We start from the raw sequence: 22760 nt of genomic DNA, 5'->3' as shown, positions 1-22760 counted from the left end.
GTATTTGTGCTGATAAATATATATACACAGCTCGACTCCTTATCAGCCAGCCAGGGTGAGAGGTATATATTTAAAGTCACAACCCCTGGTATGCCCAAAAATGGGAGGAAGGTCACACTTCCACTCTCTGTCTTCGGCTCGTCACAAGAGACCATCCAGACAGAAACCCAATATTTTTTACTGTTGCCTTTTTGTTACATTTGTTATACTTATGTTATATCTCCCTTTATTTATTTATCAGCATAAATATAACAAATGTAACAAAAAGGCAACAGTAAAAAATATTGGGTTTCTGTCTGGATGGTCTCTTGTGACGAGCCGAAGACAGAGAGTGGAAGTGTGACCTTCCTCCCATTTTTGGGCATACCAGGGGTTGTGACTTTAAATATATACCTCTCACCCTGGCTGGCTGATAAGGAGTCGAGCTGTGTAGCTCAATGGTTAACACATCTGCCTGAGAGGCAATAGAGCACAGGTTCGATTCCCAACAAGGGTGTGGCTAGCTGATGAGAGCTAAATAGCTTGAAATAGATCTATACTAGTCTCCCTTTATTTATTTATCAGCATAAATATAACATATATATATATGACTTTAAATATATATATATATATATATATATATATATATATATATATATATATATATATATATATATATATATATATATATATATATATAGTCATATATATATATATAGTCATATATATATATATGACTTTATATATATATGACTTTATATATATATATATAAGAAAAGCCTTTGCAATAGAGCTACTTTCCTTCGGAAGAAAGAATAAGGCAATGAGTCTGTTTTGGGATCTACAATGAAGATTGAAAGAGAAAGAGAATGGCCTTTCATTTGCCCCTTCCATGTAGAGTAATTAAAGTTCATGCCATTACTTCTTGACTGGTTTTGCTCAATGTGATCCTGGGCTTCTGGAATCAGTTGATTTCAGTAAAACCTTCTAAGTTATATATTGCTCTGAAATAATCTTTCTATTTATATTTAGATGGTGCCTTATTCAAGATGTACAGAAAGTTGCTCCCCAGGTTACACCAAGATTGTGAGAGTGGGAGCCCCAGTTTGCTGCTACGACTGTTCTCTGTGTATGGAAGGAACTTACTCTGGGCAAGAAGGTACAATAGATGGCTCCAAAAATATCAAAAATAAAATCAGGATTCAATCAAAATTCTCTATTGCTTTTTGGGAGTATTTGATCAAGAATCCAGATAAACATTACATTTCTTGAAGGAATCCACAAACTTTTCAAACATTGGGCACTATCAGCAAATTTGAATGATGATGTCAGCATTAAAATAAATAATGAAAGATTGCTGGTATCTTTTGACTTGCTTGCTTGGTTTTAGGAAAAAAGTTTGGAGAGCTGATAATAACATTCATCTTCAGCCTTTCAAAAGAGTGATGATTCTTTTAGCTAATGTTATATCATATGAATATCCCTGGGTTGAATATTATGTTATTTCTTGAAAATGAAGTAATTAATTTCTGATGTAGTTTTCATGCTCCTACAGTTGCAGAAACAGATACATGCTAACCAATTTTTTCCAGATGCAGCCCATTGTGAAAAGTGTCCAAATGACCAGTATTCCAATAAGAAGAGAGATCAGTGTGTCCCCAAAACTATAAGCTTCTTATCCTACAACGAATTGTTGGGATTCATCCTGGCTTTCTTTGCTATTGCTTTGTCCCTAACCACCGCCTTTATTCTGGGAATCTTCATTAAATACCGAGAAACTCCCATAGTCAAAGCTAATAACCGGGAACTCACCTACATTCTTCTGATCTACCTCTTGCTTGCTTTCTTGACCCCCCTTCTGTTTATTGGTCATCCCAAGAAAGTGACTTGCCTTCTTCGGCAAGTCACATTCAGTTTCGTTTTCTCAGTTGCCGTCTCTTCCTTGCTGGCAAAGACAATTATGGTGGTAGTTGCATTTTTGGCCACGAAGCCAGGCAGTGTCATGAGGAAATGGCTGGGGAAGAGTCTGGCCAACTCTATTGTTTTATCCTGCTCTGGTATTCAAGTATGCATCTGTATCATGTGGCTGGCAATCTTTGCCCCATTCCCAGATTCTGACTTTCATTCCCAACAAGGACAGATCCTGCTGCAATGCAATGAAGGCTCTGTCACCATGTTCTACTCTGCTCTTGGCTACATGGGTTTCCTGGCTGCCATTTGCTTCTTTGTGGCATTTCTGGCTCGAAAACTGCCTGGTTCCTTCAATGAAGCCAAACTGATCACCTTCAGCATGTTGGTTTTTTGCAGTGTTTGGATCTCCTTTGTCCCCACCTACCTGAGCACCAAGGGGAAATATATGGTGGCTGTGCAGATCTTCTCCATCCTGGCCTCCAGCTTGGGTTTACTAGGCTGCACCTTTATCCCCAAATGCTACATTATTATCCTGAGACCTGACCTGAACACCAAAGAACATCTGATGATGAAAACTCACTAAGGCTCCTTATATTGGGCTTTATTTTTGTTCAGTTTACATTCAGGATTTAATCACATAGTTTGAAGTAATGTTTTATGTGTTGTTGCTTATCTTTCTTCATTCCATATGAATTTTGAATTATAATAATTGAGTAAAAAGTTGTTAAAACAACTCAAACTATTTGAAATAACCATATCCTTCAATTGTCATAATCTGAAAAACATGACAATCATCAATGACATTAATAAAAATTTCTGAAACCAGGCCAGATAAACAGTTACCAAAGATGTTATGATAAGGTTTTATATTAAATCAAAGACTATGGCTAATGATTGTCTGTGTTTTTGTTACTATATTGATTGGTGTGCTGGTATTATATATTATTTTCTGGGTGATGTTCTGACTTTGTTTTTAAAAAGAGTTAATGTCAAATGCTGTATGTATTTGATTGGTCTCTTCTGGCTGGATAATGTAAGATCACTCATAATTAGATAAATGAGAGAGACCAAGAAAGAGAAAAGCAGACAAATAGATAACATTCCATATACTAAGAATAGAAATAAAATATGAAACATGAACATTAGAGCAGCTTTATTTCTGGAGGAGATAGCGAAGGTAGAGGGGATGCCCCAAACACTGCATGGATTAAGATAATCTGCTAGAACATCGGGAAGCCCCTTGGAGCCAACTGGAGAGAAGATGGTCATCATGGCTGATCAGAAGCTGTGACAGCTTGGTAAGAGACAGGAAGATAAAAATCAAAGAGCAACATGGCTGCACTAAGTGAGAACTTTCTAATCTTCTGCAAATGAATTTACCCTGATATAGCACTAGAAAACTGTGAAAGTGCGACTCAAAAAAGGGGTGGAGCAGGATTTTCACTCAACGAGAGTAGCGGCAACTAAGCTTTCAGAGCTACTGACATATCCAAAAAATTTAACACAGCGACTGGAAAAAAAAACAGAGACTGAACTAGAAGAAAGCCTAGACTAATTATTTTCAAAGAACTTTTAAAAAAATCAAAGACTACTAGGAATATGCTTACTATTAATATTTATTAATATTGCTTACTGATGCAATATTTATAAATAATCCATAAAGACTCTTGTGATATTCAGAGAGGACATAAACCAATTTGAATGTGGAAACGTGAAAAAAGAAGAGAAATATTCTTGGTGAACTTAAAACTATACATCCATCTAGATATTATTTTGGGGGAAAGCTTGGACAGTTGATGGGTTTTGTGGCTTCGATGGATTATGAACTTTAATTTGCAAAAAAACTCCCAAAGGACTACAATAGTAACAGTGTGGATAAATTTAATGTGGACTATAAATTTGACTGCTGAAGTAAGAAGAAATGGAGGAAGCTCTAACTACCAGTCCGGTAGTAATGGTGGTTTGGCCACGCCCCCGAACCTCTGTCAGAAGCTTTTTTAAGCCCTTTTTCCCTGCCCAGTTCAGGCAAGGGAAAAGAGCTTTTAAAATTAAAGAGGAGGGGAAAGGGAGGAAGGAAGGGAAGGGAGAAATAAAAAGAAATAAAAAGAAAGAGGGAATCTCACTTTTTAACCGGGATTCAGCAAGGTAGAAAAAAATGCTGTTGCTTTAAATTAGAACCGAGCATGCCTGGCTGTAGAATTCTGAGAGTTGAAGTCCACAAGTATTAAAGTTGCCAAGGTTGCTTTGCTGGCTGTGGAATTCTGGGAGTTGAAATCCAAAAGTCTTAATGCTGCAAACTTTAAATTGAAACCTGCTTTAAATTGAAAAGCTCAAAAGGAAGTTTGCAAAGTGAAATTCAGCACTTTGTTTCTGGGTCAACTGAACAACAAACTGGATAAAAACTAGGATTCTTATATGGTTCTATGTTTTTGAAGTTTAGGGGTTTGTGCAATATGCGCTTTGCATTACTAAAAGGGTTTGGATGATTTCCGGCTTGTGAATCGAACCAAACTTTATATAGACTCATTATCTATCTGGCAGGCATGTGGAATGAGCCTTTCTGAGAGTAATATTTTATGGGGGGGGGGGGGTTGTTGGTTCCTTCCCACAGAGGGAAGGGTAAAAAAAGAAAAGAAAAACAGCACAGAAATTTAAGTCTAGAAGTCTACTCAGAGGTCATCTAGTCCAACCCCCTGCTGCAGCAAGAAACCTTACATTGTCTGCATTATTTTGGTGCCTCTAACAGACAGGAAAATTGCCAGAAAGAAAAAGGAGTTTACTAGCACAAGGCTGCCATGCAGAGGAAGACGGAGATAGTCCTTGACTTATGACTACAATTGAGCCCAAAATTTTGGTTGCTAAGCAAGAGCGTTGTTAAGTGGGCTTCACCAATTTTACCCAATCCATGGCATCTCCTGGTGAATAACATCAAGTTGGCCATGCCCACCCAGTCACATGACCCCTGAGCCATGGCCACAAAATAGGCCACGCCCACAGAACAGGTGGTAAAAAAAATTGAAATCCACCCCTGCATCGAACATATGAAAGATAGGACAGAAAACCTCATCTACATCCTCATCAGCAACATCATCGGAGGCATCAATCCCATCTAATTAACAATTGAGGCCTGTTAGTTAGGCCTGAAGAAGTCAGGCTCCATTCAGAGTATAGAAACGATGTTACTATCGATCCAAGAAGCCATCACCAAAAGTCAGGAAGTTATGTCAAAATACCCTGATGAGATCAAAAATGAAATGGGGGACATGAAGAGGGATATACATAAGATGGATGAAAAGATAGGGAATTTCCAACAAATGATAATGAAGAATGAACAGAGGATACAGAAAATAGAAATAAGGGCTGAGCAAACAGGAGAAAAAATGGACGAAATGGACGAAAAGCTACCACAAACTAATAGAAAATTAGAAGAGACAGTTATCTTTGTTGAGATGGAAAAGGCGGCTTATTCTCTGATATTTCAGAATATTGTGGAAGAGAAAGAGGAAGCTCTGATTGAGGTGATGATAGAGCTGCTGGCTGGAGAAAAAAGAAGCATGATGTACGAGAACTAGACAGAATATTCAGAATCCATACAAACTATACAAGAAGGCAAATATTGCCAAAAGAGATGCATGTGAAAAAGCTTTAGATCAAGAAGAAAGAGTGAGGATGGGAAAAGGAGTGGGCAGAATGAGAAGGTGCAAGAACAAAAGGAAAGAAAGGATAGAAAGGACAGAAAGAGACAAGAACGACTAGAAGCGTAAGACACATTCTAAAAGATATAAGACATTTAACAGGTGCCTCCAATAGATTGTTCAATATATCATGATCTGGAGTATCAAACCCACAGGTGGGATTCACATACATTTACCACCGGTTCGCCCCGTGTGTGCATGCTCACTTTGTGGGCATGTGCACCTTCCACAGATGTGCCTGACGTTCCATGCATGTGCTTTGCTCACGCACGTGGTTTAAAAAATGTGGCTAAATAAAGGGTTGGAGGAGCCAATGTCACGACGACACATCGCACGGACCCGACAGTCCGGGTCCGTCGATGAAACTTTTGTCTTTGGACGGTCCGGTAGGATCTAAACCGTCCCGAAGAGACAGTGACAGGGAAGCCAAAGCCTTGCTGGTCACAGGGACATCGCAAAGTCTCTGTTTGACCCAAGGGTAGTGCTTCCAACTGAGGACAAAGAGGCAGCCCGCAGGCTGGCATAGTCGGAGATGGCTCCTGAAGGAAGAGACGAAGCGAAAGCGTTCCATCTGGTGAGGTTTTTTTTTCTTTTTTTACTTTCAGAAGATCCGTGTTAAAAAACATTTTTTCTTAAAAAAAAAAAAAAAACAACTAGTCCCCAAAGTAAGAATAAAGCAGCAATTTTGACACTTATTGGACTGCTACTAGAAGATTTCCTGCTCTAGTTAGTAACGATGTTTTGTGGATTGAAGTAATTGCAACATTTCCTGTCTCCCTGCTTGTAGTCTATGGACTGATCTTTTTTTCTATTTTTTCCTTTTTACTACCCTAATTTTTTTTTGTTGTTGGCTAAACTAAATTTCTTCTCTTATTTCAACAAAATTTTCCTTCTATTGGTTAAAACTATATGAAAGATATTTAAGGGAAACCAAAAAATAACAATTGACTAATTATTGAATCTGCCACCTGGAAGCCAAAGTCTGAACTTTGCTTCTGTTTTGGATACAATGTATCCTTTGTTCTGCTTCACTTGGTTTCACTGACCTTGCAATGGAAGGGTTTGGAATTTGCTTATAATTCCTGATAAGACTCAAAGCATGAAACCTGTTTTTGTTAGTGCTTCTGGTAAATATTTTGGCAAGAGAAGGAAAAGACAAGTAAGAATAAAAACCTTCCTATTTTAAAAACTTTGAAAGAACTGGTGTTTAAGATTCAAAATAAATACAGACACATTTCCTAAAATTTTGACAGGCTAGAGTTGCAGATTCCTTTTCCCATTTTTTTTCCTTTATACATCTTTGCATTTTGAAAAATGGATCAATATTCAGAGGAAGAAATCTAATAATTCAAAACACCCTGGCTGGACTTCAAAATATTGCAGAAGGACTTGAGAGATTTGACAAGAAATGGGACAGTTTATGGGGTGCTACAGTTAAAGAGGAGGGGGTTGGAGCCCCAGAGATCAAATAAGAGAATGGAAACATAGAAAATAAAGATAAGATGTCAAATGAATCCATCAATGGACTAAATACAAGCGAAAGTGAAAAGAAGGGAAGCTGTAAAAGTGTTTTTGACAACTTGGAGCCTTTCTTTCAACTTCAAGATGCAGGAGGGAAAAAAAGAGTGAAAAAGATGGAACTAAGAAGACAAATATATCTAGAAACAAGTTTGATAACCAAAGCTAAGCCTACGTTAATAACAATTAAAGAGCAACGAAACTACATGAGAGATCCTTTAAGCTACAGAGAGAAATGTTAAACTCTGAAAAGATTCTAATAAGAGAGAGAAAGGATTATTTTGCTACTGGAAAGACACTGGCTGATAATGCCAATTGATGATAAAAATTAGCTAATTTTTGATGGTTAATAAGTAGGGATTTTAGTATTTTGTAGACTCTTATAGATTATCATTGAATGTTTAGTTGCTAACATATAATATATCATGATATTAACAATGAAAGGATAACCTTAATTAGGATAAATAACCAGGCCACAAATTGCAACTGAGTATTGGTGGTATAATAAAGCTTATTAATTTGTGTTTCAGACCTTGTTATGAAGCTATAAATAATTTGGATTAGAATAAGAGGTGATGTGACGTAAATACCAAACAATTGTGTTTTTTTATTTTCTTCTCTATCTTTCTCTAATTACAATAATAAAAGGGAATGTCAATGCATATCTTGGAGATTATCAAATAGACATTTTAATTTGGATTAGAAATGGCAAACAACTGTTTTTTTTCTGTCTTTCAACTATAAAAACAAAAGGGAAGGTTAACATATACTTTGGTGATTATCAACTAGAAATGTCAACATTTTTCCTTTTCCCTTTAGATTGTCTTAGACTTTAAATGGTCATTTTGTTAACACATATTAATAGATTGTTGTTTAGAGATTGTTGCTTTTTGCATTTGTGGAGAGAAGAGGAGAGAAAAATACCAGCAGGTGGCTGTGTCTTTGAATCTTAACTAAATGAAAATTGTGGTATGGTCATAGTAAAATATATAAATTTTTAACATATACAATTTAAATTTAATGGAATATATGTGATTGTGGACAGAATGCATGAAATGTACTTGTGACCAATGGATACGCTTTCTACAAGATGTAATGAAAGTTGATGCTTTTCTTTTTGTGTTATTTTTGTAATAAAATTAAAAAAGAAAATTAATTTAAAAAATGTGGCTAAATAAGACAGCATAGAGCTGGGTGTGTGGGCGGGGCGGGGTGAGGCCAGCCCACCCACAGGTCACCATTAAAGGTTTGCCTAAACCGGTCTGAACCAGCTGAATGCCACCTCTGATCTAACCATTGAGAAAGATGGCCTCATCCACATCAGACAGAACAAGAAGGAAATATAATGGCCCATTGTCTAGTTCAAGAATATTGACCTGTTTTTCCACATTTGAAGCTTTAGAATGTCAAGAATAAGTTTTCTGACAAAGAAAACAATCAAACTTCCCCGAATTGTTCCTTTCTTGATTCTCAAATTAGGATTATTCTCCTGAGTCAAACAAAACTCTTTTCTTCAACTGCACACTTTTGTGGCAATGCTCATTCCCAATTCCCCTTCTAATTTTTATAAGCATGTATTATTTATTCTCCTTTGGAATTTCCACCACCACAATTAGTTGCCAATAAATGTGATGACAAATCGCATAGACAGCACCTGATACTCTGATTTGTAACAGCCTCCTTCTGTGATGAGAGCAGAGGTTGGGGTAAAACTGAGCAAATATTGTAGCAATCTGAAATTGCAAATAAAACTTCCAAATCTGGGGCAAACTGGACCGTCTTCCCTGTAATTGTAGACTCTGAGATTTAACTCTGTGCTGAAGAAAGATCTATAGGAAGGATCTCTTGCAGTGTATGTCCAATGTTGTTGCTGATGCATATACAGCTTTTTCTGCTTCAGCTTCTGTCTCAAATACCCTGTGCCAGTATGGTGGTGAAATGCCCATTTAAGGTGATAATAGAAGAAAAGGAATGGTTCCATTACTACAATCCAGGAGACTACTGGATTACTGGAATAATGTCTGGAATCGTAGCTCGATTGTATGAATTTTCATTCTCCATGTCTCCAACCCACCAATTGAAAAGGTAATTGTCAGCACGTCCAGGATTCTGGCCATTGCGTTTACCGGCTCCAATGTCTCTTCTAGGAATGATTTCCATTCCCCGATTCCTCACCTTGAGAAAGGCAAATTCATTATTGCTTCTCCCAATTTCCTTTAGAGGAAAGACTCCTGGGGAACATGATGATTTTGTAAAAGTTCCTTTTAAGTTCTTCCCCAAGTGTCAACCTCAACACTGGGCACTCTCAACACTGTCCCACGATGACTCTGACCTGGATGGGGTTCTACCTGCTTTCAAAATGATTACCTTGGTACTGTGGAGAGTCAGCAACCTGTTTATTCATATTTATTTTATTTATTTATTAACAATAGTTAAACATTAACTCCTAATAAAGTGATTGAATGAATACCTTAGAATAGAGGGAGATCTCGTGTATTTTCTCTCCATTGTTTCTTCCCCTTCCTTACATTTACTCCAGAATTGCTACCACCATCTCCGCTCTTTCTTTCCACCCTTTAACACTTTTGCCACTTTTGTGGCTTTCCTGTTCCTTTTGGTTTAAATAAAAGGAATATCTTAGAATAGCAGAATTGGATGGGACCTTGGTGGTCTTCTTCGTTTTCCAGAACTGAATCCAATGCTTTCTTATATTCTATCCAAGCCATGAACATGTTGGTTCGTCTTTTCTTTGAATTCTTTAGGATTAGCTTGTCAATCAGCAGTTGATCCCCTTCCTCTTGAATTTTTGCAGCATCCTTTCTGTTCTATAGGAAGCAAGTCATTTCTTTTCTTTATCAGCCTTTTCATTTGTGATTTACTCCATCACCACTTTCCAGGCTCTTATAAAACTGGGGCTGTTTTGCTTGAACTGTGAGTTTTCCTTGAACTGAATTACTAGATTTTCATATTGTTTAATCTTTTCCACAATGGCAACAACCCTCTGCTTCAGCTCTTCAATTACTACCGCAATCTCCTTGTTCTCTTGCTTCCTGGCTGCTTTTGACCTGTTTGTTCTTTAGCTGACCTTGCTTAGGTTTTTCAAGTTGCTCAAGTCTCCCCCCCAAAAATGATCTTCAATTCCAACTGAATTTTCCACTTAGGCTTCCCCTTCTTTCCTCTTTGGTTCTTTTGTATTTTAAACCCAATTCTTTGGTGGTTGTGAAGGCAGTTGCATACATCAGGTGTTTAGTTTTGGCTAATGTAGTGGTTTGGATGGTTGGCACAGCCTCATTGACCATTTTTAATACATTTCCCAATTCTTTCCGGTTCACTTGGTTCAGCTTAGGCAAATATGCTCTTTCAGCATCTTCCATTTGATTTATTATTATACAATTGTATCACAGCGGCCAGTTGTTTCGCCGGATTTGGCATTGGTTACTAGTCGGGCCCCACCCAGGGGCCTAGGACGTTGTAACGTATTTTCGTAATATGTGTGCAGATCCAAGCAGTGCAGCTTTTGCATTTGACGGATGGTGATTTTGTCAATTTTTAACTGTTTTAAATGTAATTCCAGTGCTTTTGGTATAGCACCCAGTGTGCCAATTACCACTGGAATTACGACTGCTGGTTTGTGCCATAGTCGTTGAATTTTGATTTTTAAGTCCTGGTATTTTGTGATTTTTTCATGTTCCTTCTCGGCAACCCTGCTATCACCTGGTATTGCAATGTCTATGATTGTGACCTTATTTTTCTCAACCAGTGTGATGTCTGGTGTATTATGCGCCAGTATTTTGTCTGTTTGTATGCGAAAATCCCACAAGATCTTGACCATGTGATTTTTGGTGACTTTTTCAGGCTGATGTTCCCACCAGTTTGTTGCTGTTTTAATATTATATTTTTTGCACAAATTCCAATGGATCAAGACCCCCAACAGCAATTTGGCTTCTGGCTTTGCCTATTTATTTATTTATTGGAATTGGTCAAACAAAAACAAGAACAAGAATAAGAGAATAAAAAATACAATAACAGGGACATTAGGCCTGTTGGTGCACTTATGCACACTCCTTCTACTGACCATTTAAGTATAAAGTAAGGTCCACAGAAGCCAATTTATGACTGAAAACTGTGAAAATTTGTAGCTGAAAAAACTGAATCAGGTAGGGCATGCCAGACTTCGACAACTCTATTACAGAAATTATATTTTTTACATTCAAGTTAGGACAATTTACATGGAGTTTAAAGCGGTTGTTTGCACTCATATTATTGCGATTAAAACAGAAAAAGTCATTTACAGGTAAAACATTACTACGTATAATTTGGTATGCAATACCTGCATATGACTGCAAGCAATGCAGTTCTAAGTTATCCAAGCTGAGAATTTTGAGCCTAGTAGCATAAGGAATTCTATTGTGTACAGAAGAGTGCATGAAGAGTGCAAGAAGCCTTTTCTCGCAAAGTACTTCTGAACCCGCTTGATTGTACTGATTTCCGATATATGGTGGGGTTTCCAAACAGTTGAAGAATAATCTAAAATTGGTCTAGCATAAATTTTATAAGCTCTAATAACAATACAATGTTTCCAGAAAAAAGCTTTGCAAAATTAAGTTTACAACTCTTAATGCTTTTTTTTAGCAATGCTGTTATAGTGAGCATAAATCACCAGTGATAAATACACCTGGGTCCTTGACTAAGAGAGTCTCATCTGCTAGATCAATGCCACCTAGCTTATACTTGACATTATGATTACATTTACCAATATATAAGACAGAGCCTTTATTTATCGAAATTTGAAGTTGCCAAACAGATGACCATTCAGACACAGAGTCAGAGATCACTTTGCAAAACAACGGAATTATCTGTAGAATTGAATAATTTCATGTCATTGGCAAAAAGAATGCAATTGCTTTTAAGTTGATCACATAAATCGTTGATATAGAGAAAAAAAAGATGATGAAATTTCTTACGTTGCAGTGAGAACACTTTCTTCCATATTCTTCCCTTCTTGTTGGCTGTTCATGAAGTCAACCGGAATCCTTGGCTCTTACCCAACATCACCCTGGGTTACAACATCTATCAGAACTTTTTCAGTGCAAGAATGACATATGAGGCCATGCTGGATGTGCTGTCTACAGGACAGGAGAACGTCCCAAACTACAGTTGTGGAAGACAAAAGAACCTGCTGGCAGTTCTTGAAGAGATGGATTCTGAACTCTTTGATCATATATCTAATGTCATGAGCATCTATAAAATTCCACAGGTATAAAGGCAAATGGAATTAATTCCAAGTTGTAAATTGTTCAGATTTGCCTAGAAGGCAACACTTGTCCACATTTCTCCAAATAATTTTCTCCAAATAATTTGAAAGTCAAAGAATAAATATTCACAAAGTATGTGAAATGTGTGTGTATGTCTGTGTGTGTGCATAAATATGTAATTATGTAGTTCCTGTGATAGTTGCCCCCCCCCACATGCCTCCACCCTATCATGTCCTACATTTCTGTATTTTTCAGCTCAGCTGATTCACACAGCACAGTGGATTTCAGCTGTTCAGTTACAGCTCAGCTGTTTTAGTTACCGGCACTGCCCAAACGGTAAGCTGTAGAGCTTGAAATTGGTGCATTTTGTACTAGTACTTCAGACTCAGCAGAGGGCTAGTACTAGTAACACCAGAAAAAGTGAAGCAGCTGGATCAAAGGCAAAAGGATGGTCAGCTGTGGATGTATCTGGTGGTGAAAGGAAAGTCCAATGCTGTAAAGATCTCCACTCCATAGGAAGTTGGAATGTAAGGTCCATGAATCAAGGCAAGCTGGATGTGGTCAGAGATGAGATGACAAGCAAGAGATAACAAGACTAAACATTGACATCTTAGGAATCAGCGAACTAAAATGGACATGAATGTCTGAATTTAATTCAGATGACCATCAGGTATACTACTGTGGGCAAGAAGCCCTCTGACGAAATGGACTAACTCATAGTCAATAAAAGATTAGGAAAAGCAGTTAAGTGGTACAATCCCCAAAATGACAGAATGTTCTCAGTTCGAATCCAAGGCAAACCATTCAACACCACAGTTGTCCATGCCCCAACTACTGGTGCTGAAGAGGATGAAGTTGACAAGTTCTATGAAGCACTACAGTACCTTATAAAATTAACACCAAAATGGCCTCCTTATCATCATGGCAGTTGGAATGCTAAAGTAGGAAGTCAAAAGATAACTGGAATAAAAAGATAAGTTTGGCCTTGGAGTACAAAATGAAGCAGGGCACAGGCTACCAACACTATTTTCCAACAACCCAAGAGATGACTCTACACATAGATGGTCAACACAGAAATCAGATTGATTATGTGCTCTGCAGCCAAAGATAGAGAAGGGCTATACAGTCAGTAAACATAAGACCAGGAACTGACTGTGGCTCAGATCATGATCTTCTCGTTGCAAAAGTTAGGCTTAAAATGAAGAAGATAGGGGAAAACACTAAGCCACTCAGGTATGAAGTAAATCATATCCCTGATGAACATACAGTAGAAATGACAAAAAAGATTTAAGGAATTAGATCTGATTCCTTAGATCTATGGATGGAGGTTCACAATATTGTACAAGAGGTAGCAACTAAAACCTTCCCAAAGAAAAAGAAATTCAAGAAAGCAAAATGGCTGTCTGAGGAAGCTTTACAAATAGCTGAAGAAAGAAGGGAAGTGAAAGACAAGGGAGAAAGACACCCAACTGAATGCAGAATTCTAGAAAATAGCTAGAAGAGATAAGAATACCTTAAATGAACAGTGGAAAGAAATAGAAGAAAACAATAGAATATTGAGGACCAGAAAACCTTTTGAGAAAATTGGAGATATGAAGGGGATGTTTCATGCAAAGATGGGCATGATAAAGACCAAAATGGCAGGGGCTTAACATAGGCAGAAGATGTTAGGAAGAGGTGGCAAAATTACACAGCAGAACTATAAAAGAAGGAGCTTAACATCCCTGATAACCACGATGGGGTGATCACTGTCCTGAAGCCGGACATTCTGGATTGTGAAGTCAAATGGGTCTTAGGAAGTCTGAGAAACAACAAAGCTAGTGGAGGTAATAGTATTCCACCTGAGATATTCAAAATCCTAAAAGATGATGCAATAAAAGTGCTACACTCAATTTGCCAGCAAATTTGGAAAACTCAACAGTGGCCAAAAAATTGGAAAACGTAAGTTTACATTCCAATTCCAAAGAACGGCAAGGGCAGATAATGTTCAAACTACTGCATCATTGCACTTATTTCACAGGCTAGCAAAGTTATGCTCACAATCCTACAAGCTAGGCTCCAGCAGTATGTGGACCGAGATCTACCAGAAGTATAGGAAAGATTTCAAAGAGGCAGAGGAACTCGAGATCAAATTGCCAATATACGCTGGATCATAGAGAAAGCTAATGAGTTCCAGAAAGAAATCTTCTTCTGCTTCATTGATTATGCTAAAGTCTTTGAGTGTGTGGGTCACACCAAATTGTGGCAAGTTCTTAAAGAGATGGGAGTACCAGACCATATTACTGATCTCTTGAGAAACCTATATGTGCGTCAAGAAGCAACAGTGAGAACTGGACTCGGAATCACTGATTGGTTCAAAATTAAGAAAGGAATTAGGCAAGGCTGTATACTGTTGCCCTGCCAATTTAACTTATATGCAGAACACAGCAGAGGTGAATTTTTGCCAGTTCGGGTGAACTGGTAGTGGCAGGGGCAGGAATGCTCAGCAGGCTCACATGTGAGCAAATGTGCGCATGTACAAGCAAACTGGTAGTAAAATAAATGGAAACCCACCACTGGAACAGATCAAGGGAAAGATGGGACTAGATGAATCAAAAGTTGGAATTAAGATTGCTGGGAGAAATATCAACACCCTCAAATATGCAGATGATACCACTCTAATGGCAAAAAGTGAGGAGGAACTAAAGAGCCTCTTGATGCTGGTGAAGGAAGAGAGTGCAAAAGTTGGCTTGAAACCTAACATTAAGAAAACTAAGATCATGGCGTCCAGCCCTCTCAATTCCTGGCAAATAGATGGGGAAGAAATGGAGGTAGTGACAGAGGACAATTTATTTTCCAAAGCCCCAGATGGTGGAACAAGAAACAATGGATGGAAACTAATCAAGAGGGTAAGAAACCTGGAAATAAGGCTTTGAGGGCAATTAACCATTGTTACAGCTTCCCTCCAGAAGTTGTGGTTGCTTCATCACTGGGGTATTTTAAAGAAGAGACTGGACAGTCACTTGTCTGAAATGGTATTGGGTCTCCTGCTTGAGCAGGGGGTTGGAAACGGCAGGGGTGTCACTTGATTATATTGAGGGCTGCATCAGAGTTGTGTTTGAAATTGGGGGGGAGGTGAGGCCAAGGTGGGTGTGGCCATAATGTCATCACTTGTGTCAGGGGGCACCTGTGGTAGCCCAAATGCTCTGCCTGCAAAACCAGGCTCTGGAGCTCCGTTTTCAGCTGAGATGGCCTCCTGCAACCCTTTGCCAGCCAAAACGGAGGTTGAGGGGGCATGCTCTAGCTCCCTTTTTACTGGCAGAGGCACCGCGGGCCAGTCCTTTGCTATTTCCATATCTAAGCACCCTGCAGTCTGGATCCGGACCTTGAGTTTGATACCCCTGGACTAGGTATCCTGCTTGCCTAGAAGACTTCCCACCTCTATACGGATTGATCAATGGACTGAGTGGATGGGTGAATTATAATGTGACTAGGAGGATGTTCTCTATGAGGACAACCCATGAATATTACCCACAGATAATTCAAAGCTCCCTGGTTTCAAAGGGAGCATACAAGACTACAGGACAGAACATCAAGGGAACTACCAATATTCATGCAGTTATTGTTTGAAACTTCTCTCGGCAGTGGAGAAAGGCCTATAGATTTACCATCTGACTTTTATTATTAAAACTGGCACAAACTACCAATACCTTCTCTTTTATCTTTAGATCAACTACAGTGTCATCAACCAGATGGCTGAGCAAAATCATCATTTGCCTTTTTCATATCGGTTGACCCCAAACCAAGAACCTCCTTACTCAGCCATTGTCCAGCTCCTCCTGCATTTCCGATGGACGTGGATTGGCCTCCTTTCTAAGGACAATGAAAGAGGAGAAAAATTCAAAAGACACTTGGAAGTTCTCGCTCTTAAAAATGGGATTTGCGTTGTCCTCTCAGGAACTGTCTTAGAAGCAAATATGCAGACAAGTATTGGAGAAACTGTCATGCAAGAAAAAAGGAAAATGTTCTTTTCTCTTATCAAGAGTCAAATAAAAATTATAATATGCCAATTGGATTTTCAGGCCTTTGGAATGTTAGCACTAATAATACAAGCAATTGATATGACTAATACATCCCTTGTGGGAAGGGTGTGGATTGCAACAACTTTGACAGCTTTAAGTATAAATATTTTTGACCGCTCGATTGATCTCCAAAATAAATATGCTTTGTTTTCCTTCCTCATCCAGACAAAGAGAAGGGCTCAGTATTATGACTTTAATTCCTATGCATCTATGGTCACATTGTATGGAAAGGAAGCGTTCCAATGTTCCTATTCAAGTCCTCTGTTAGGTAAGAAAGTTTGGAAAAATTGCAGAGAAAAAGACAACTGGGAATTCCCACCCCATGATGTGATTGCAAGAATCCTGTCTCAGGATTCCTCCAGTATTTCCCAAATAATTCAAGATGTGGCCTGGGTCCTCAATGCTGCCTCTTCCTCCCAATGGAGTAAGAGGACAATGCAGAATGGATACCACCAATCACCCCAGATTGTGCATCCATGGCAGGTAAGTCTTCTCCTTTGAGGTTCAATTGATGCTGAATCATTCTGTTTCAGATGATAATAGTAATTTAAAGAGCTTGAATTATTCAGAGAACCTCCAATCCAGAATAATAGCAAGAAAAACATTAAATAAAGTCTCAAATTTTCATGTTGTTTTCTATGTTTCTGCAGCTTCATAAGTTCCTGAGAAACTTCCAACATCACAATATTTCTAGAGATGGAATTTCTTTTGAAGAAAATGGAGTTCCTGTTGGTGGCTTTGATATCATGCAGTGGACATCACTTTTGAACAAATCAGATGCGGGGGTGAAAATTGGATATGTAGAAAGACAAGCCTCCTTGGAAGTGAAGATTTCTGTCAATCAAAGTGCCATCCAATGGCCAACATTATTTAACAAAGTAGTTGAGGCTGCTTGGATTTTGCTCTTCTACTTTTCTCCATATGTGGAATTTTTTCTCCTCAGAAATAATTCTTATTGAGGCCAACTGAGATAATTTTCAAAAAAGAGAACAAAGCCTTATTAATTTATTAGCTCTTGTCAGTTTGTTGCATAAATTCAAATCCAGAAAGCACACACAGATAACTGGATTCAGCTGGATTCATTAACTTCTTTATATACATAAGACTAGATGAATAAATGTACAATACCAACAGGAGGTTCTTCCAAGAAAACATAAGGCAGGAGAGTTACAGACAAACAAAAGCAGTTAGTTTCATATCAGCAGACAGGCCCAGACAGACTGCTAATTTACTTCATAGAGCATCAGACTGCTTAATACTGCTAAGCCATTCCCAGACTTCTTACATAAATTTCTGTTTCCAATTCTTTGCACAGACTCAGATCTGTTTAAGCTCCCATTGGCTGACTTAGTTGCTATGCCTTTTCATTGGCTGACCTTGTTCCCATGTCTCTCCCAGTCATGAATATTCTAACAGATATCATTTTACTTTAAAAGTTTTAATCTATCACACACTGGAACCTGCTGCATTGTATTGCCGGATTTGCAATGTACATTATTAAACTGGAATATGTTGCTATTATTTATTGTACATCAAATCATCTTGTTTTCAGTAAGAGAAAATCCAGAATGTCTATGCAGATTCTCAGTCATCCACGTCATGGTTGTGCCCAATGTGCTTTTTGAAAAGGCACATGGACTTTGTTTTCCCTTGAAGATGTTTCAATTCTCATCCAAGAAGCTTCTTCAGTTCTGACTGAATGGTGGAAGATGGAAAGATTTGGATCTTCTGAAAAAACTGTGTTGTAAATGGTATATAGATTCAGTAATTGCTGAAAATTCCACAACTATTTGCACTATTCAGGTGACCCTGAGGGCACAGATAAATTCCAAGTGGCCTCAACAACTTTCAGAAACCACCAGATGACTGCAAGGATTATAAATCCTTCCATACTCCACCATTCAATCAGAACTGAAGAAGCTTCTGGAATGAGAAGTGAAACGTCTTCAAGGGAAAAGAAAGATAAGTTGTCTGGGAGACAATCCGGAATATGAAAGGTTTAGCCCACTGAATTGCATGAGAGAAAGTTATCATTAAGAATGTGGTGAGGGAAATGAGGGCAGTTTAAAAAGTCTTAAACATCAGTGGTGGCTTTCACATTTCGTTACCACCAATTTGCTCTTTGTGTGTCCATTTGCGTTGTGGGCGCCCCTTCCACACATTCATCTGACCTTGCGCCTTAGCACTTTGCATGCACGCATGCACCTGGCCACAAAAATGTGCTTAAATAGGATGGCATAGAGCCAGGACAGGTGGGCGGGGGTGGTGATTCCCCCCCCCCCCATGATTTCCACTGCCGGTATGGGCAAACCAGTAAAAACCGGCTGAATACGACCTTTGATTAACATATGATGATACAATGGTCAGTTGTTCGAGAGAAAGATAGGGACTCTAGAGAAAGTTAGATGTTGGAGGTTTCCTGAGAAAGCAAAGATGGAGAAAAATATCTGTATCTATATCTATATATGGTATAGGATTTTCATACATGCCATAAGGAGAAACACCTTTTGCAATGGAACTACTTTCCTTTGGAAGAAAGAATAACGCAATGAGTCTGTTTTGGGATTTACAATGAAGATTGATAGAGAAAGAGAATGGCCTTTCATTTGCCCCTTGCAAGTAGAGTAATTAAAGTTCATGCCATTACTTCTTGACTGGTTTTGTTCAATGTGCTCCTGAGCTTCTTGAAGCCCGTTGATTTCAGTAAATCCTTCTAAGTCATACATTGCTCTGAAATAATCTTTCTATTTATGTTTAGTTGGTGCCTTATTCAAGATGTACAGAAAGTTGCTCCCCAGGTTACACCAAGCTTGTGAGAGAGGGAGCCCCAGTTTGCTGCTACGACTGTTCTCTGTGTATGGAAGGAACATATTCTGTGCAAGAAGGTACAGTAAGTGGCTCCAAAAATAGCAAAAAAATCAGGATTCAATCAAAATTCTCTATTACTTTTTGTGCGTATTTGATTACATTTCTTGAAGGCATCTGCAAACTTTTCAAATATTGGGAATCTATCAGGAAATTTGTATGTTGATGTGAGCATTAAAATAAATAATGAAAGATTGCTGATATCTATTGAATTGCTTGCTTGGTTTTAGGAAAGACGTTTTGAGAGCTGATAATCACATTCATCTTCAGCCTTTAAAAAGAGTGTTGATTATTTTAACCAATGTTGTGTCATATGAATATCCATGGGCAGAAATCTTATTTTATTCCTTCAAAATGAAGGAATTGATTTCTGATATTGTTTTCATGCTCCTACAGTTACAGAAACAGATGCATGCTAGCCATTTTTTTTCCAGATGCAGCCCATTGTGAAAAGTGTCCAGATGACCAGTATTCCAATAAGAAGCGAGATCAGTGTGTCCCCAAAACTATAAGCTTCTTATCCTACAATGAATTGTTGGGATTCATCCTGGCTTTCTTTGCCATTGCTCTGTCCCTAACCACCGCCTTTATTCTGGGGATCTTCATTAAATACCGAGAAACTCCCATAGTCAAAGCTAACAACCGGGACCTCACCTACATTCTTCTGATCTCCCTCTTGCTTGCTTTCTTGACCCCCCTTCTGTTTACTGGTCATCCCAAGAAAGTTACTTGCCTTCTTCGGCAAGTCACATTCAGTTTTGTTTTCTCAGTTGCCGTTTCTTCCTTGTTGGCAAAGACGATTATGGTGGTAGTTGCATTTTTGGCCACGAAGCCAGGCAGTGTCATGAGGAAATGGCTGGGGAAGAGTCTGGCCAACTCTATTGTTTTATCCTGCTCTGGTATTCAAGTATGCATCTGTATCATGTGGCTGGCAATCTTTCCCCCATTCCCAGATTCTGACTTTCATTCCCAACCAGGACAGATCTTGCTGCAATGCAATGAAGGCTCTGTCACCATGTTCTACTCTGCTCTTGGCTACATGGGTTTCCTGGCTGCCATTTGCTTCTTTGTAGCATTTCTGGCTCGAAAGCTGCCAGGGACCTTCAATGAAGCCAAACTGATCACCTTCAGCATGTTGGTTTTTTGCAGTGTTTGGATCTCCTTTGTCCCCACCTACCTGAGCACCAAGGGGAAATATATGGTGGCTGTGCAGATCTTCTCCATCCTGGCATCCAGCTTGGGTTTACTGGGCTGTATCTTTATCCCCAAATGCTACATTATAATCCTGAGACCTGCCCTGAACACCAAAGAACATCTGATGATGAAAACTCACTAAGGCTCCTTATATTGGGTTTTATTTTTGTTCAGTTTACATCCAGCATTAAATAACATAGTTTGAAGTAATGCTTTATGTGTTGTTGCTTACCTGTCTTCATTCCATATGAATTTTAATTATAATGATTCAGTAAAAAGTTGCTTTAAAAAATCAAAATATTTGAAAAACACACACACACACACACACACACACACACACACACACACACACACACACACACACACACACACACACACACACACACACACACACACACACACACACACACACACATATATATATATATATATATATATATATATATATATATATATATATATATATATATATATATATAATTGTGGACTTAAAGTTGCCAAGGTTGCTTTCCTGGCTATGGAATTCTGGGAGTTGAAATACAAAAGTCTTAATTCTGCAAACTTTAAATTGAAACCTGCTTTAAATTGAAAAACTCAAAATGATTTTTGCAAAGTGACATTCAGCAGTTTGTTTCTGGGTCAACTGAACAACAAACTGGATAAAAGGTAGGATTTTTATATGGTTCTATGTTTTTGAAGTTTGTGCAATAGGGACTTTGCATTTTTAAAAGACTCATTATCTCATTATCTGTCTGGCAGGTATGTGGAATGAGCCTTTCAAGGAGTAATATTTTATTGGGGGAGGGGTACTGATTGCTTCCCACAGAGGGAAGGGAAAAAGAAAGAAAGAAAAACAGCACAGCAATTTAGGGCTTGAAGGCTACTCAGAGGTCATCTAGTCCAACCCCAGGAAAATTGCCAGAAAGGAGAAGGAGTTGACTAGCACAAAGCTGCCATGCGGAAGAAGGCAGAGATAGTCCTTGACATATGACTACAATTGAGCCCAAAATGTTGGTTCCTAAGCAAGAGCATTGTTAAGTGGGCTTCACCACATTTTACCCAATCCATTACACCTCCTGGTGAGTGACATCAAGTTGGCCATGCCAACCCAGTCACATGTCCACTAAGCCATGACCACAAAATAGGCAATGCCCACAGAATAGGTTGTAAAAAAATTTGAAACCCACCCCTGCATCGAACATATCAAAGATAGGAAAGAAAACCTCATCTACATCCTCATCAGCAACATCATCGGAGGCATCAAGCCCATCTAATTAACAATTGAGTCCTGTTAGTTAGGCCTGAAGAAGTCAAGCTCCACGCAGAGTATGCAAGCAATGCTATTATCGATCCAAGAAGCCATGAACAAAAGTCAGGAAGTTATGTCAAAATACTCTGATGACGTCAAAAATGAGATGGGGGAGATGAAGAGGGATATACGTAAGACGGATGAAAAGATAGGGAATTCCAGCAAATGATAGAACAGAATAAACAGAGGATACAGAAAATAGAAATAAGGGCTGAGCAAACAGGGGGAAATGGTTGAAATGGACAAAAAGCTACCACAGGCTAATAGAAAATTAGAAGAGACAGTTATCTTTGTCGAGATGGAAAAGGCAGCTTATTCTCTGATATTTCAGAATATTGTGGAAGAGAAAGAGGAAGCTCTGGTTGAGGTGATGATAGAGCTGCTGGCTGGAGTATTACAAAAAAAGAAGCATGATGTACAAGAACTAGACAAAATATTCAGAATCCATACAAACTATACAAGAAGGCAGACATTGCCAAAGGAGATGCATGTGAGATTTACCAAGAAATGCTGAGGGATGAAATATACAAAAGAACTAGAGATGAGCCTATGAAGTACAGGGCGGGGCATAACCTTTTCCTAGGGGGTCACAGCAAAATCGACAGCAGTTTACAACTTCCGCGACACCTCATTTTAAAGCCCATAAAAAACTGAATTGAATGAGCTATTAAATGTTAAATTTGCTTTAAGAATGGCTGGAAAATTCGATTCGGAAGAACAAAGGATCATTGACAGAATAAAATGCATTGCCTTTCGAGAGGCTCGCGATGCTGGAGCGACGTTTATCAATCGAAAATGGATTGCAAACAAATTGAAACGTCATCCGGATTGGGTTACTGATAATTGGAACAAAACAGCCCAAGAATGTTTCACAAAATTTGGAGAAGGGCGTCCTCTGCAACTGTCCCAAGAAAGCAAAGCCATCATTGCAACTGGCAGTCGCAAACAACGAAAAGGAAACCGAAAAGTGGCC

General features: G+C 38.6%; 2 protein-coding genes across 2 annotated transcripts; both read left to right on the top strand.

Annotated features, from left to right (window-relative positions):
• The first annotated feature begins 1011 nt into the window (after positions 1-1011).
• LOC148047764 (vomeronasal type-2 receptor 26-like) lies at positions 1012-2473 on the top strand. The gene is made up of 2 exons (XM_087708141.1): positions 1012-1138; positions 1572-2473. The coding sequence occupies exons 1-2, from the start codon at positions 1012-1014 to the stop codon at positions 2471-2473; spliced, it is 1029 nt and encodes a 342-aa protein (XP_087564267.1).
• A 16247-nt stretch (positions 2474-18720) lies between these two features.
• On the top strand, positions 18721-20620 carry LOC148047763 (vomeronasal type-2 receptor 26-like). Its single transcript, XM_087708140.1, has 3 exons — positions 18721-18732; positions 19178-19304; positions 19719-20620. Exons 1-3 carry the CDS (start codon positions 18721-18723, stop codon positions 20618-20620), a joined length of 1041 nt encoding a protein of 346 aa, XP_087564266.1.
• Positions 20621-22760: the final 2140 nt, after the last annotated feature.

The sequence above is a fragment of the Thamnophis sirtalis genome, unplaced genomic scaffold (assembly GCF_051295495.1).
Source record: "Thamnophis sirtalis isolate CommonGarterSnake01/CBP01778 unplaced genomic scaffold, rThaSir2_p1.2 scaffold_3, whole genome shotgun sequence".
Classification (NCBI taxonomy): domain Eukaryota; kingdom Metazoa; phylum Chordata; class Lepidosauria; order Squamata; family Natricidae; genus Thamnophis; species Thamnophis sirtalis.
Note: the sequence above shows the minus strand (reverse complement) of the source record. Positions and strands in the feature narration are given on the sequence as shown.